The sequence below is a fragment of the Trichinella spiralis genome, assembly GCF_000181795.1.
Source record: "Trichinella spiralis strain ISS 195 chromosome Unknown Scfld9, whole genome shotgun sequence".
Lineage (NCBI taxonomy): Eukaryota > Metazoa > Nematoda > Enoplea > Trichinellida > Trichinellidae > Trichinella > Trichinella spiralis.
The window spans coordinates 2,954,945-2,967,578 of NW_003526948.1; the positions used below are offsets into that span (position 1 = coordinate 2,954,945).

The window sequence follows — 12,634 nt, forward strand, 5'->3', positions numbered from 1 at the left end:
AGATAGTCTATAGTACGAACTTTAGATACCATTTATTCCACACCTACTTGGTAGTTTAGATTGAAAGGTTATAAAACACTCTATTTTGATCAATATTAAGCTACAACAATAAAAAAAAATTGCAAAACACGAGAACAAATTGCTCGCCGATTTTGGCAAGAGCAGCCAAGTATACAGCTCATGAAATTTTTACAATTTTCGAGATAAATTTTTTTCTCCAGAAATTAATGCAAGTGATTTATATCGGTAGAGAATGATTCGCTAAATATTGTGAAATTATCCGGACGCCACTTGATTGCGTATTTTGTTGAGATATGTCGAAAAAGGTGAAACCAAAGTATAATTTTAACAGAGTCGAAATAAAAAGGAATGGAAAATAAAAGTTAAATAAATGTACATATGGAAGGCATCTTTATTTTTACAGCGAAACTATCAGATTTTTCATCCGTAAAAGGAAACTACTTTAATAAGAATTGTTTCTGATTTCATTATGAAACAGGAACTTTCAAAATTAAAAACCTTTTTTCACTGAATTTTTAGGTTGATTGCAATTCAGAGATAAGAATTGTCTAAATTATCACATTGGAACGCTATTTTTGTTCCACATTCCAGTCTTTTAATTCTATAAATTTCAAATGCTAAAACCGGTAAATTTATCGAATTTCTCAAAAATTATCCATTTCAGGTTATTAAAAATTTACATACCTTTAATTTGCACAGAATTGGTTGCTGTAATCACAAAATTATTTTAGAAAACGCTGCAGTTCATGACAAGCATGGAATAAGTTCGTCCGTACTTACTAGTTCATACCTCTAAAGATTCGAACAATTACCATGCACGAGCCCTATAATTTGACATCAGTTGTGAATTTATTTATTTTCCTAGCATATGCTATGAAGTTTCACCCTGGGCGACTACATATTATACTAATTATGCAAATGGCCATTGATTGTATCGTTATTACTAAGCAAAAGTAAATTCAAATAGCCACACGAGTGGTATCAATCATGAGCTTAATCAATGAAAAAGATGGTAACCGTAAATGGATTCCATGAAATGTTTGCTTTTTAGCAAAGTAAACACTTACAACGCTTACGTTTTGTTTCGCAGCAATTAGTGATTATTTAGCAACAATTATATCAGAAATTCAATTCAATTGATTGTAAAAAACGATAGATTAGTAAAAATCTAATAGATTCGTTATCAAAAATGTTTCATGTGCAGAAATTAGCAGTCACAGCAGCCGTTGAAAGACAGTTAATGTTGGACAAATTCTTTATGCATTAATATAGGCAGTAGACAAATTTAGACCCCATTTATTCGAATACTATTCGGTAGTTTCTAATGGAACTTTGCATAACATTTTCCGTATACATTGTGAATGTCCAGAAATCAATAGAACTCCAAATTTCGAAAAAATACTTTCGTTGATTTTCACAAAAGCAACCAGTCCCATAGCCCATTAAATTTGTAATTTCCATGAACGAGAAGAAACCCCAAAATGGCCTTTATTGGCAACATTCGATTGGAAATGATTAGAGAATTGCAGGAAACCTATATCCGGCGTCCGTAGTTGCATAATTCTCGAGAAATCCCAAAATAAGTTGCTCGCTTAACTATGCATTGAGATAAGCAATTTGCCACATTTAGATGCCCATTATCCGCAAGTACTGGACAGATTTCGCCCCAACTTTTCATATCATTATGATTTATCCATGCGAATTCCTAAAACGTAGAAAAAAAGAGAATTTGAAAAAAAAGCTTTCCCCATTTTTCAAAAAAAAAAACAAGTCTATAGCCCCTGCAATTTTGCAATTTTCAAGAAAAACCATGTAATCCGAAAATGAATTTATTGGGTATCATTCGATCGGAATAAACGAGAGGAGTACAGTATACGTGTTCCTGCATTACTCTGTTGCCTATTTCTTGAAATACTGCGAAATAAAGTTGGAAGCTGACCGATGTATTGAGACAGGCAGTATGCCAACTTCAGAGGCCATTTATTCCACAACTACTGTGCAATGTCCTTTGGAACTTTGCATAACGCTATTAATAATCAATGCGAATAATTATCAATCAAAAAAAGTCAGCCCATGAAATTTCGCAATTTTTGAGAAAACCCCTTTTCTCGAAAATCAGCTCAAATCGACTTTAACCGATTAGAAACGATTTTAGAAGTACGAATAGCTTTTCCGCTCAATTTCGAATTTCTTATTTCTCGAGATATTACGCCAAATGTAAGGAATTTTCCTCTATATTAAGATGCTTTTCCTATGTAAGATGATAGGGTGCCATTGCATAAAATGTTTGCTATTAAAAATGCATGGCGATGCAATGCAAAGATTTTGATAGGTCCTTTAACAGCTATAATTTGAGAAATTTTATTCACTTTACTGTTATAAAACGATAAATTCGAAGAAGCCTTGTAAATTCAAACTTTTTATTAAGTTTTCAAGCTACTGTCTTCACAAATGACGAAGTGATGTAAGAATGATTATTAATTAAAAATATGAATATGTTAAATAATTGAAAATATTGCAAATTCTGCATGAAGCCTTTACTGAATGAGAAACATGTACCATTTAATAAAAATCACGCATCTTCGTTCAGTTTGATGAATGTTTCAGATTCGCAACATTCTTATGTATTAACTTCAGCAGTGTTCCAACTTTAAGGGTATTTTTTGCAAGCGCACTTGTGTGTTTTCGCTAAAACTCTCTACTGCAGTGCAATTTGTCGATATGTATCTAAAATGTGAAATAAATGTTTTGATCCACCAAAATCAACAAAAGCCATAGCCCCTGAAATTTAGAATATTTTGGAAAAAACCTTTTTCCAAAAATAATTGAAATTGATCAATGAGGATTATAATACTGCTACAACCTTGTTCTCATGGTTCTTAATAGGGTTATTGTCAAGGTTTTGTCAACAGAATCGACACTAAAATGGTAATTTTATCCTAATAGTTCATCATTCGGTAAAATATAAAACTTATAAAAATACATATTGAATAGCACTTTGCTAATTTTTCCATATATAGATTCTATCTTCAAAAATATTTTCGCATTCTAATAGCAATTATTGCAGACTTTGTTCACAATCTGCAGAATGTGTTCCCTTTCAAAATTTCATTCTGCACGTTTTATAATTATGTCAACGATTGAAAATGATGTACATCAAGAAATAATAAATTTTAATTATATTTTTTTATAATTATACGGTTTCTCGAACATTCTCTTATGTTAGTAAATTGTGAATTCAAGATCTTTTTCACCGCCATATTTGGAACCAATTACAAATTACCTAAAAATCATGCAGCTTACTCGAACAGTAGTATAATAAGATAATCACATTGTGACCAACCTGTTTTTTGCTGTTCTGAAATATGATGAATGATAAAGCCATACTGGAAATGAAATACACAAAATCACAAATCCATTTTATAGATGTTCGTCTGATCTTCCAGTAAAAATTCCATTCTTCAGTCGATGTACATACACCTCTGAAATAAAATTATTTAAAATAAATCTCAAAAGAAGATGCAGGGCTGTGTGAACTAAATATTTAATACACTCCTTTGCAATAATTATTGCGTAAAACTTCTATTTACAATTTGCATAAGTATAGCGCAATTTGGGCAAAATGCTTACGGAAAAACAGAGCATGTAAGTTAGTATTTAATACTCAATTCGACGTTATAAAACATTATTATTCCTCAACAATTATATTGTCGTCGCCAACAAAATATATTAATATTACAATCAGTTTCTTGAACTAGCCCATTTGAAAGAACTGAGAAATGTCCAGAAAAAAAAATTGGGTTGGCAAATATTTGAAAAGATTGCAAAAATGTGGGCATAGTATATCAATACTTGATTCTTATCCAAAACGTGCTACGTTTTATTAACGTTATTGTTAACAACAATGACTCTCATTTATTTGGAATTCTCCAACAATTAAGAAGCTTCTTACCCAAGAAAACATTTTATCCCAATGTCTAACATTATTCTTAATTTTTAGAGGATAATATATTATTAGAGCTTGCCCCCAACAGATACTGAAGTAATTTTAGTTGTGTAATGTCTCTTATCAGATAGTCAAGATGGCGTAGAATCAACAAACGTTTCGAACAATGACAATATGCTTTGAATCACTTAATACAACAAATGTACATTGGAATTTGTGCTTGACTGTGTGGTTGAACGCTTCAAAGATCAATGCATATTGAGTTTCTTTGACTGAAGCACTGCATTTGGTTAACGGCACTGCTAGAAATCAAACAGTGAGTTCAATAAGATAAAAAGCTTTTGCTTTCTTTTCATGAATCCGCGTTCAATCAGGAAGCCGTTTCTCTACTCAACGATACCAAGAATGTGTGGAAAACATAGCATTAACCATTTAACGATAATAGTAATAATAATAATATAAATAATAATAAGATAAATGTGTTGATCAAAAATACAAATTTTAAAGTACATGTGCTTCTGCATGCGTTCCACAGTACAGAAACTCAAATAATGCAGTTTTCTTGCATAGATTTATAAAACGAATTGAATATTAGATGAAAGAAAAAAGATAAAAGTAAACGGCTTCATATATTGTATATTTACATCCGAGATTTTTCCATTACATTTTCCAGTTTCAAAATAATGTTAAGATAATTACTAATGAAATGCCAATTTTCAATATTTTTTTGAACGACCTATTTCAACAAAAAAAGTATACCTCTTTTCTGCACCGCTTCAAACTGTATTCATAAATTACTCTTTTGTCGCATTAAAGAATTTCGCAACGAACAAAATATAATGTGAGCATTAATTTCCGCTGCAGTGAGTGAAATGAGTAATAAAATCAAATATTAATCTGTACAAAATAAATAATTTTACCTTTGTTGTTGGTTGTACTGATGTTCAATAAAACAGGGTCTAATCGTGCTTATTGTGCGGTTCCTGTTGAACAGAAACTACCGAGCCGTAGGAAATCATTAAGCATGCATCCGGCAGAATCAGAGAAATGATGCAGTGAAACAGTTCAGAGCATTACATTAATTTTTTTATATTTTCTATATTTGTCAACATTCTGTCCATAATCCTGAATATGCACAGTAACAAATTAAGTTTCATCTCTGCAGCAGACTGTAGTAATTTAGACAGTAAGCAGTAAACTTGCTTTTCTATTTTGAAAATTTTAATATAAATATTTATAAAGCGATAATAACATGCATTGTTTAATCTACTAATTACTATTTTAGAATAACTACGCAATAACACTATTCGTTGTACCTGTGTGTGTGTGTGTGTTTGACTTTACAGTAATCTTATCAGTAATTAAATATCGAAACTGTAATATATAGTAATAAATCTGGCAGCTTTTAAGTAAAAATGGGAAAATTCGAATCGAGAATTCAGCAGCTGGAGTCTGAAGAAACAGAATGTGGACTGTCCAGCTTCCAGTATAAGCTTCTGTTAATACTTTACTTGGCTAAGGGCGACATTACTTCTGCTCGATTACTCTGGAAGCGGTCACCTAAAGAGCTAAAAGAGACTGATGTCCAATTTATAAGCATATGGAATGTATGCAGAAGTGCAGTTAGAGAAGATTTCGAGGCTGTTTTTAATAGCCTATCAGTTGATCATCTCTGTGTACCTCCCATAAAGTTGTTTGAAATTTTTTATTTTTTTGGAATTTTAAGCTAATTGAATGCATATTTAAATATTTTTTTAACGTGTTTTGCTTAATGGTTAATGGTTTTGCAAAAGCTGAAATACTTGAAACTAAATAATTTTTGAATTTTCTACAATAATAACAAGTTGTATTTCTAATCGCATGTAGTAATTAGCTCTTCATAACGTGAAAATACATCTTTATAAAGTTATTCTTTTATTTAACCAGAGAATATATTGAAGAGCTGAGAGAAGCTATACAACTGCGGCAGCAGGAGGCGTTCCGTACTCTATTTACGAAAATTAGCATACAATATTATGCGAAATCATTTGGTATTGATGAACAACGTGCGATACAACTAGCTGAATGTAATGGTTGGAAACGAAGTGAAGATCCGAACGTCTTGGTTCGTTGCAAGTTCGGCTCACTCCCCAAACGAGATTTGTTCCAAGAGAGCATAATATGGACACTCATGAATCATTTAGAAGCTAAAAGCAAAACTTATCCTACCATATCTGACGAAAATAAAGAATAGAAATCAGTATAATTTTGTAAAACACGTTTTTGAAATAAAGTGTTAACCGATAATTTTGTGTATTGGGAAACTATAATAAATTGCGTTTATTGATTGTGATTCCATTCGGCATAATACGTATGTATAACAGCGATTAAATTACTTACTTAGTGTACTACAAAATGTTGAACAATGCAATCTGTATTACTGTAAAGCAATCTTCTCCAATAATTGTAAATCAAAATCGAAGTATTGAAAAACCAAGCAATGCCATAGAAATAACATTTCTTAAATTATAACATAAACTATGCTTCAAGTAAAAATGATAATGCATGAAATGTTAAAATTATACTTGCATTACGTTTACTGTAATGTTATTGTAGAATTAATAATGATCAAAAACCAGAATAGCGCGTGAGTTAAGTTCATGTATATTATATAAACGTAATTCACAGTAATGTATTGTCATGTTTTTCCATGAAGATTTAACGATTTTTCAAAATTTTTCCAGAATAATATTACCTATGCTATAGAAGCAGACTTTTCTTGAACTTTCTTGAATATGTAAAATGATACTGTTTTCTATATTGTTTTATTCTTGCACAAATTGATCGCGTAATTCTGGTCACTTGAAATCAATTGAAATTTTCGTCAATTACGGTAAAGAATGTTTCGAGATGACGAGAAGAAATGAACGTTTCATCGATATCGTTTCTGGTGAAGCGTGTTATTTTTGAAAGTGCTTTTTTGAATAGATTGGTGCATGTTTGTTGCTTGTTTTTCATGTATGTTATGTTAACAGTTTTGAATATTCGCGATTGATATTATTATTTTGTAAAATGAGAATGTTTCTTTTGATTCAATATGTTTTTGTTCATTTTTTAGCACTTATGCCTAAAATGCGCAATCCTTCGAGTGAGCGATCGTCAGGTCGAATGTGTGCAGAAAATGCAGACATCGTCGCTCCTCAAACTCGCAGTAGACCTGGAAAACGAAAAGTTGACGCTACATCTCACTCCACCAGAACTAGAAAAGGGTCTGCTTTACAACTTATCTTATGTTACAACTGAGTTTTTATATAAATTTCTTTATTAATTTTTCACACTTACTTCTCATAACCAGGATGTAAATTTTTTCAAAGCATTTTTCCCATTCGTGATGATTAAACTTGCTTTAGTCATTCTAGTACTAGCAAAGTGTCGACTGCAACTGAACTGCCGTTTACTAAAGATGGATATCGTTATTACTTGACGGAGCCTGATCCATTTGCCCCGGATAAGTATGTCTGAAGTGTGCTGTTCGTTTTACTAAACCTTTATGAATTTTAGAGAACTGTTGTCTGATCCACAAGAGTTCGCAGGCAAGCCAATTCCAAGTCATCTGAACCGAATCATACGGCAAACAGTAGTAAAGTTATCGTCGAATGACAGAGGTTGTTTTGTCAATCGTTTTCTCTTTTCAAAATTCGCATGTTTCTATTTTAATACAGCTCCTCAGATTAAGTTGTCAGCTGATGGAATGGTCGCTACTGGTGAACGCGGCTATTCTGTTATTCGAGGTACGCATGGTGTTTCTCGAGGAACTTGGTTTTACGAAGTTCGTGTTGTAAATCAGCCAAAGGATTCACACGCACGTATTGGTTGGTCGCAGCCTTTCGGTAGATGAATAAATTTTATTTCTTTGTTTGTAACTTGTTCTTTTTTTTGTTTTGTTTCCAGGGTTGCTTCAAGCACCTGTTGGCTATGACAAATTTTCTTACTGTGTGCGAAGCCGGCACGGTACTCGCTTTCACGACAGCAGAGGTTATCATTATCAAGAACCATATGGTCAAGGAGATACACTGGGTTTGCTTATTCATCTTCCTGAAACCCATCCTTGTGCTCATTATTTGCCATCGACCGGAAAACATCTTGTATGAATGAATAATGTTCTGCTGGAATTTCTTTGCAACTATTTATGTAAAATTTAAATACATTATTCTTCTTTATTCCTTTTTTTCTATTAGCCATTGGTGCGATTTAAAAGTAGCCATTATTTTGAAGAGAGAGATGATCTGAAAGGAGCTCAGGCGGCTTTAACACCTTTAGTTGGCAGCAAAGTAATATACAACTGAGTTGATGTCTTTTTGATCTATAAATTTTTAAATCAGGTTATTTTCAGCTGATTTTTTACAAGAATGGAATTTGTCAAGGTGAAGCATTTACGGATATCTACGAGGGAACGTATTATCCAGCGATTTCTTTATACAAAGATTTTACAGTAGAAGCGAATTTTGGTCCGAATTTCGCTTTTCCACCTACAGGAGTCGAGTACAGACCAGTAAGGGAAACAGTTTGGTTTTAAATTTTTATAAAATATTACAATATATATATATATATATACATATTTTTTTTAACTGTAGATGTGCGAAAGAGCGGAGATGTTGATCGTGGAGCAGTGCCTCGCTGATATGCTTTACTTTATCAAATGAGAAAGAAAACACCTTAATATTTAAAGTTTGCATTATTCCATTATAACACTGTATGACTGACTATTGGTCGTCTTCTTTACGCTTTTGCTGAAAATGGCGCAAGAAAAACGACTGCAGTCTATCATTATTCGCTTTTTATAGATTAGGCATTTTTAATGGAGGCGAAAGTGATTTAACATGTGTTTGTTTCGCATAAGTCAATTATTAAAACTTATGAAAAGGTTATAATTTGTGGTTTTATACATTAAATTGTCGCTTTAAGCATACTGCATTATAATAATGGCAAACTTTACTTTTAACAACGGCGAGTTCGATTAATTGCTGTTGTAAATGATCATGCATTTTCATTTCGATTTTCCAACTTCGAACAAGAATTCAAAACGTTCACATTCGATGGATAACACTTTTCATACATTTTAAATCTAAATTCAAAAACAAAAATTGTTTACAGTATATTTATTGAAAATTAGGTTATGTATTGCTTTTAATTTTCAAATTCTTACGTAGTTCCATCTTCAGAGCAGATGGTCAGCTTGGATTCTTCGTCATCGCTGTCTCTGTCCGGCGACAAGTACAACAAAACAAGTTCCAAAGTGCCTTTCTTTAATCAAATAATTAAACAGTTATCGACAAATATAAAAAATGAAAGAAAAAGCTATGTTTTCATAATGTGAAAATAAAAAGTTTAATATATAATACACTTGTTGCTTTTGCTCTAATTTTCAGTGATAAATAGATTTTGGATTTTTTATTTTTTGGTAACACAATAAGAAAACAATTACCTGTTCGGATAAAATTTTAACAGCTTCAGCATGTTTAGCTTTGATTAGATCAATTCCGTTGACAGAAAGAATAGCGTCGCCAACTTTAAGCAGTCCAACTCGATCGGCAACTTGATTTTCATGAATATCGGATATTAAAATTGGAACTCCATGCTCACGGCCTCCCTGTATTTGAAACTCGCATTTCATTACTGTTAGTTAACCTTTTTTCAACCCAATGTATTTTACGTTTATCGACATACCGTTATTGACAGTCCCAAGCCTTCATCTGCGTTACGCTTCAAAAGCACGGTGCGTAATTTTCCAGAACGATTTGATGTTCTATCAGTTTCATTTTTATTCACCTGAAATAATAAATAATAATAATAATTTCAATGGTAAATTTGATACTGTTCAACAATGTTCAACTGATTCCAAAACGCACAATCAGAAAATAATAAATAATATTAAAGATTTGAAGAAAACTATTAGTTTTGAAAATCCAATGAATCTGACTGGTAATTTTTTTGACATACCTTGCTTGCAGCATGACTGAGTGCATTAAAATTTTGACGTCCTTGGCAAGCTCGAATGACAGTTTTATGACGATGTAAATGAATTTCTGCTTCAATTTGTTCCCAAAGACGATCATGTTCCGAACCGAGAAGTTCATGACTCATCAATTGAATTTGTTGTATTCTTAAAATAATAATAAATAATAATATTATTATCATTGATTTCATTATAATCCCAGTAAAATACAGTTCAGTACATAAAGTACAATATTATATTGTATTTATTATTCGATTTATTGATGTCGTTGTTGCTGCTATTGATGCTTACCTGCCAGCTAATTCTTTGTCTAAATATTTAGCAGCCAATCTGGCACCATAAACCTCATTTTGCAATGCTGAAATATATTTGCGCAAATTTTCATTTTCATTTTTCAAACTCATCACAGTCGCTGCCAACCGAGCTGGAGTAGAAATTTCACGTCTCAGAGAATCGATTTCTTCATCCTGAAACTGTTCTACATCAAGCTCTGTCACTGTTATTTTGTTGTTTAATAAATCCAAAACACTATACACAACCGATTATGAATGCAATGGATGAAAAGCTTACATATGTGATTTTTTTAATTTGATTAATAATTTTTTGATGTTATTTTGTAAAAAAAAATGATTTTTAAAAAGAAAAATGAATTATAAATATGCTCACTAATTTTTTCTTGATTATATCAGTTTCTTGGGTGCCATTTTTGGATAGCTGTTGGCATTGGAGGACGTGGAATTGCATTGTCATCCAGCGTAATTCATTTTCCATTGTTCTCTTCGATGCTTCCGCTTCGATCAAATCTTGCTTGACTGTATTCAACTCCACCTAAAATAAAATGGAATAAATAAAAGAACAATAAATAATACGGTTTGAATTGCACAACAATGCTCTGATTTTTTTATTAAATAATTTTTTTCATTTCAACCAACACAAACACACACACACACAATTAATGAAATGAACCAAGAATAATTAATCAAGTGCTGATTGACATTCTGAAAATTATTTCAAAAAAATTTTTTTTGGAAAAATATATCTAAAAAATATCTAAAAATTGAAAAAAATATAATAATAAATTGATAAATTTTTCAATTTAATCTGCTACTTGTATGAATGAAAGATATCCACAAAATTCAACTACAAATCCGAGCCCAAGTGATGACAATGCTGCCTGTGTTGCTGAAACTGAATGAACATTTTGTTCATCGTCAAATCAAATTATGCAAATTGGAAGTCGCCTTATCAACTAGAAAGCAATTAAGCTGGTTGTGGAACGAACGCTGCCAAACACTTGCTTGCCGTGTCGTGAAAAGATCAAATGAAAGCAACTGAAAACTGATTAAATCCAATTAATTAACTGACCCTTCTTTTCTCTTACTTGATAAAATATTATTTATCATTATTTGTTTAAATCACAAAAAAGACAATTCTAGAAAATAGTAGACAAGGTTGTTGATATTTGAATGAAAAATATGAAAGAAAAAATTTCAAAGTTCAAAAAACATATTTTCGATAAACAAATAATCAATTTTCATTACAATTCCTTTATGAAATTAAAGTAAACAATTTTCTGTAAACATTCAGAAATCACTTTATTGGCATAAGATTAGAATAACTCTGGTAACGACAATGGCCGCCAACGAATTGCCATAAATTGCTGAATCACTATTGCCGTCTATTACAAGGCTCCCAATAGATGAGACTAATGTGATCTGCAATTTCTATGCCTTCTGAGATAAATCGGCACTGCGTTAAATACTGACGAAAAATAAGCCATGAAGCAGTTAATATTGCCCGACTAATCAATGTCTGGTGCAATTGATGAACCTCCAATGATTTCGACATATGCTAAAAACCGTCTGAGGCTTAAACTCATATTCGAACAATTATCTCTGAAAGGAAAAGAAAAATAGAAACCATTCAACATGGGATCATTTCTACTTTCATTCAAACAATTAATAATAAAATTCTGGACGATCTGAAAAACTAAACGATAGTTGAAAATTCTAATGTGCAACTGCTCTTTCGTGTAAATTTTAATTTTAAAACTTATTCAAATTAGCTCAATAATTTATTAATATGCATAAATATAATATCAACTATTTCAAACGGATAATATGAATTGCAGACAAATGGACGAAATTATACAACGTTCAACAATTGTTCCACTGCATTTTTGCACAGTAAAAGTGACTGATTAAAAACCTGCAGAGATGTGCAATTGTGCGAAAAAATCTCTTTTTACAAACAATATTTACTGCACCTTTACTATTAATCGATCAATTAATGGAAGCTCTAAATCACTTCTTACATGAAGCAACGACAACAACAACGCTCAGCCTTCAGCTGTTCGTATCAGTATCGAAAGTGGTATCCTCCTGTGGATCTATTTTGCCCAAATTTTACATCGCTGATTGCGAATAAAGATTGCCAAACGGTATTTGCATAGAAATAATCATGCTTTTAATCTTCTCGTCACCATCAATTCAGAAAGATAACAACACACTGCTGGGTGATAAATTCTGGGCAAATCCAATTTTCCCCATATCACACTGCAAGTTTATGCAAACCAGGCAAGCACGAGACACTGTTTTCATTGTCAGGAAAATGGACCATTTTTCTACTTGACAAAAATTTTATTTCTATTTTTTCTTTTTTTAACACGCAAT

At 31.8% G+C, this 12,634-nt stretch overlaps 5 protein-coding genes across 5 annotated transcripts; 2 read left to right on the forward strand and 3 right to left on the reverse strand.

Moving 5' to 3' along the window:
• Window positions 1-705: 705 nt before the first annotated feature.
• Window positions 706-1,464, reverse strand: Tsp_05396a (hypothetical protein; the record flags this gene model as incomplete). Its single annotated transcript, XM_003371645.1, has 3 exons — window positions 1,330-1,464; window positions 834-845; window positions 706-729 (listed from the first exon to the last, which is right to left on the reverse strand). Coding segments are annotated over exons 1-3 (171 nt in total), but the record flags the coding sequence as incomplete, so codon positions are not given.
• A 1,255-nt stretch (window positions 1,465-2,719) lies between these two features.
• On the reverse strand, window positions 2,720-3,406 carry Tsp_05395 (hypothetical protein). The gene is made up of 2 exons (XM_003371646.1): window positions 3,325-3,406; window positions 2,720-2,802 (listed from the first exon to the last, which is right to left on the reverse strand). Exons 1-2 carry the CDS (start codon window positions 3,404-3,406, stop codon window positions 2,720-2,722), a joined length of 165 nt encoding a protein of 54 aa, XP_003371694.1.
• Window positions 3,407-5,382: 1,976 nt separating this feature from the next.
• On the forward strand, window positions 5,383-6,200 carry Tsp_05394 (hypothetical protein). Its single transcript, XM_003371647.1, has 2 exons — window positions 5,383-5,657; window positions 5,894-6,200. The coding sequence occupies exons 1-2, from the start codon at window positions 5,383-5,385 to the stop codon at window positions 6,198-6,200; spliced, it is 582 nt and encodes a 193-aa protein (XP_003371695.1).
• An 818-nt stretch (window positions 6,201-7,018) lies between these two features.
• Tsp_05393 (putative SPRY domain protein) lies at window positions 7,019-8,873 on the forward strand. The gene is made up of 8 exons (XM_003371648.1): window positions 7,019-7,215; window positions 7,366-7,458; window positions 7,508-7,611; window positions 7,669-7,836; window positions 7,898-8,091; window positions 8,185-8,277; window positions 8,340-8,498; window positions 8,581-8,873. The coding sequence occupies exons 1-8, from the start codon at window positions 7,019-7,021 to the stop codon at window positions 8,647-8,649; spliced, it is 1,077 nt and encodes a 358-aa protein (XP_003371696.1). The 3' UTR covers window positions 8,650-8,873.
• A 110-nt stretch (window positions 8,874-8,983) lies between these two features.
• Window positions 8,984-11,810, reverse strand: Tsp_05392 (golgi-associated PDZ and coiled-coil motif protein-containing protein). Its single transcript, XM_003371649.1, has 12 exons — window positions 11,793-11,810; window positions 11,582-11,677; window positions 11,245-11,293; window positions 11,071-11,144; window positions 10,901-10,960; window positions 10,629-10,790; window positions 10,254-10,429; window positions 9,947-10,109; window positions 9,674-9,775; window positions 9,432-9,596; window positions 9,153-9,250; window positions 8,984-9,071 (listed from the first exon to the last, which is right to left on the reverse strand). Exons 1-12 carry the CDS (start codon window positions 11,808-11,810, stop codon window positions 8,984-8,986), a joined length of 1,251 nt encoding a protein of 416 aa, XP_003371697.1.
• Window positions 11,811-12,634: the final 824 nt, after the last annotated feature.

What these genes read in the sequence shown, in the direction of transcription:
- Tsp_05395 (XM_003371646.1), bottom strand. Translation starts at nt 3,406, where the DNA reads ATGGCTTTATCATTCATCATATTTCAGAACAGCAAAAAACAGGTTGGT. An exon ending in CTTATTATACTACTGTTCGA is followed by an intron (nt 2,803 to 3,324) that starts GTAAGCTGCATG and finishes TCTAAATTTCAG; the next exon opens with GGGCTATGGCTTTTGTTGAT.
- Tsp_05394 (XM_003371647.1), top strand. Translation starts at nt 5,383, where the DNA reads ATGGGAAAATTCGAATCGAGAATTCAGCAGCTGGAGTCTGAAGAAACA. An exon ending in CTCTGTGTACCTCCCATAAA is followed by an intron (nt 5,658 to 5,893) that starts GTTGTTTGAAAT and finishes TTATTTAACCAG; the next exon opens with AGAATATATTGAAGAGCTGA.
- Tsp_05393 (XM_003371648.1), top strand. Translation starts at nt 7,019, where the DNA reads ATGAGAATGTTTCTTTTGATTCAATATGTTTTTGTTCATTTTTTAGCA. An exon ending in GATCCATTTGCCCCGGATAA is followed by an intron (nt 7,459 to 7,507) that starts GTATGTCTGAAG and finishes TATGAATTTTAG; the next exon opens with AGAACTGTTGTCTGATCCAC. An exon ending in CACCTTTAGTTGGCAGCAAA is followed by an intron (nt 8,278 to 8,339) that starts GTAATATACAAC and finishes GGTTATTTTCAG; the next exon opens with CTGATTTTTTACAAGAATGG.
- Tsp_05392 (XM_003371649.1), bottom strand. An exon ending in TCAGTCATGCTGCAAGCAAG is followed by an intron (nt 9,776 to 9,946) that starts GTATGTCAAAAA and finishes TTATTATTTCAG; the next exon opens with GTGAATAAAAATGAAACTGA. An exon ending in TGCTCTGAAGATGGAACTAC is followed by an intron (nt 9,072 to 9,152) that starts GTAAGAATTTGA and finishes TTTTGAATTTAG; the next exon opens with ATTTAAAATGTATGAAAAGT.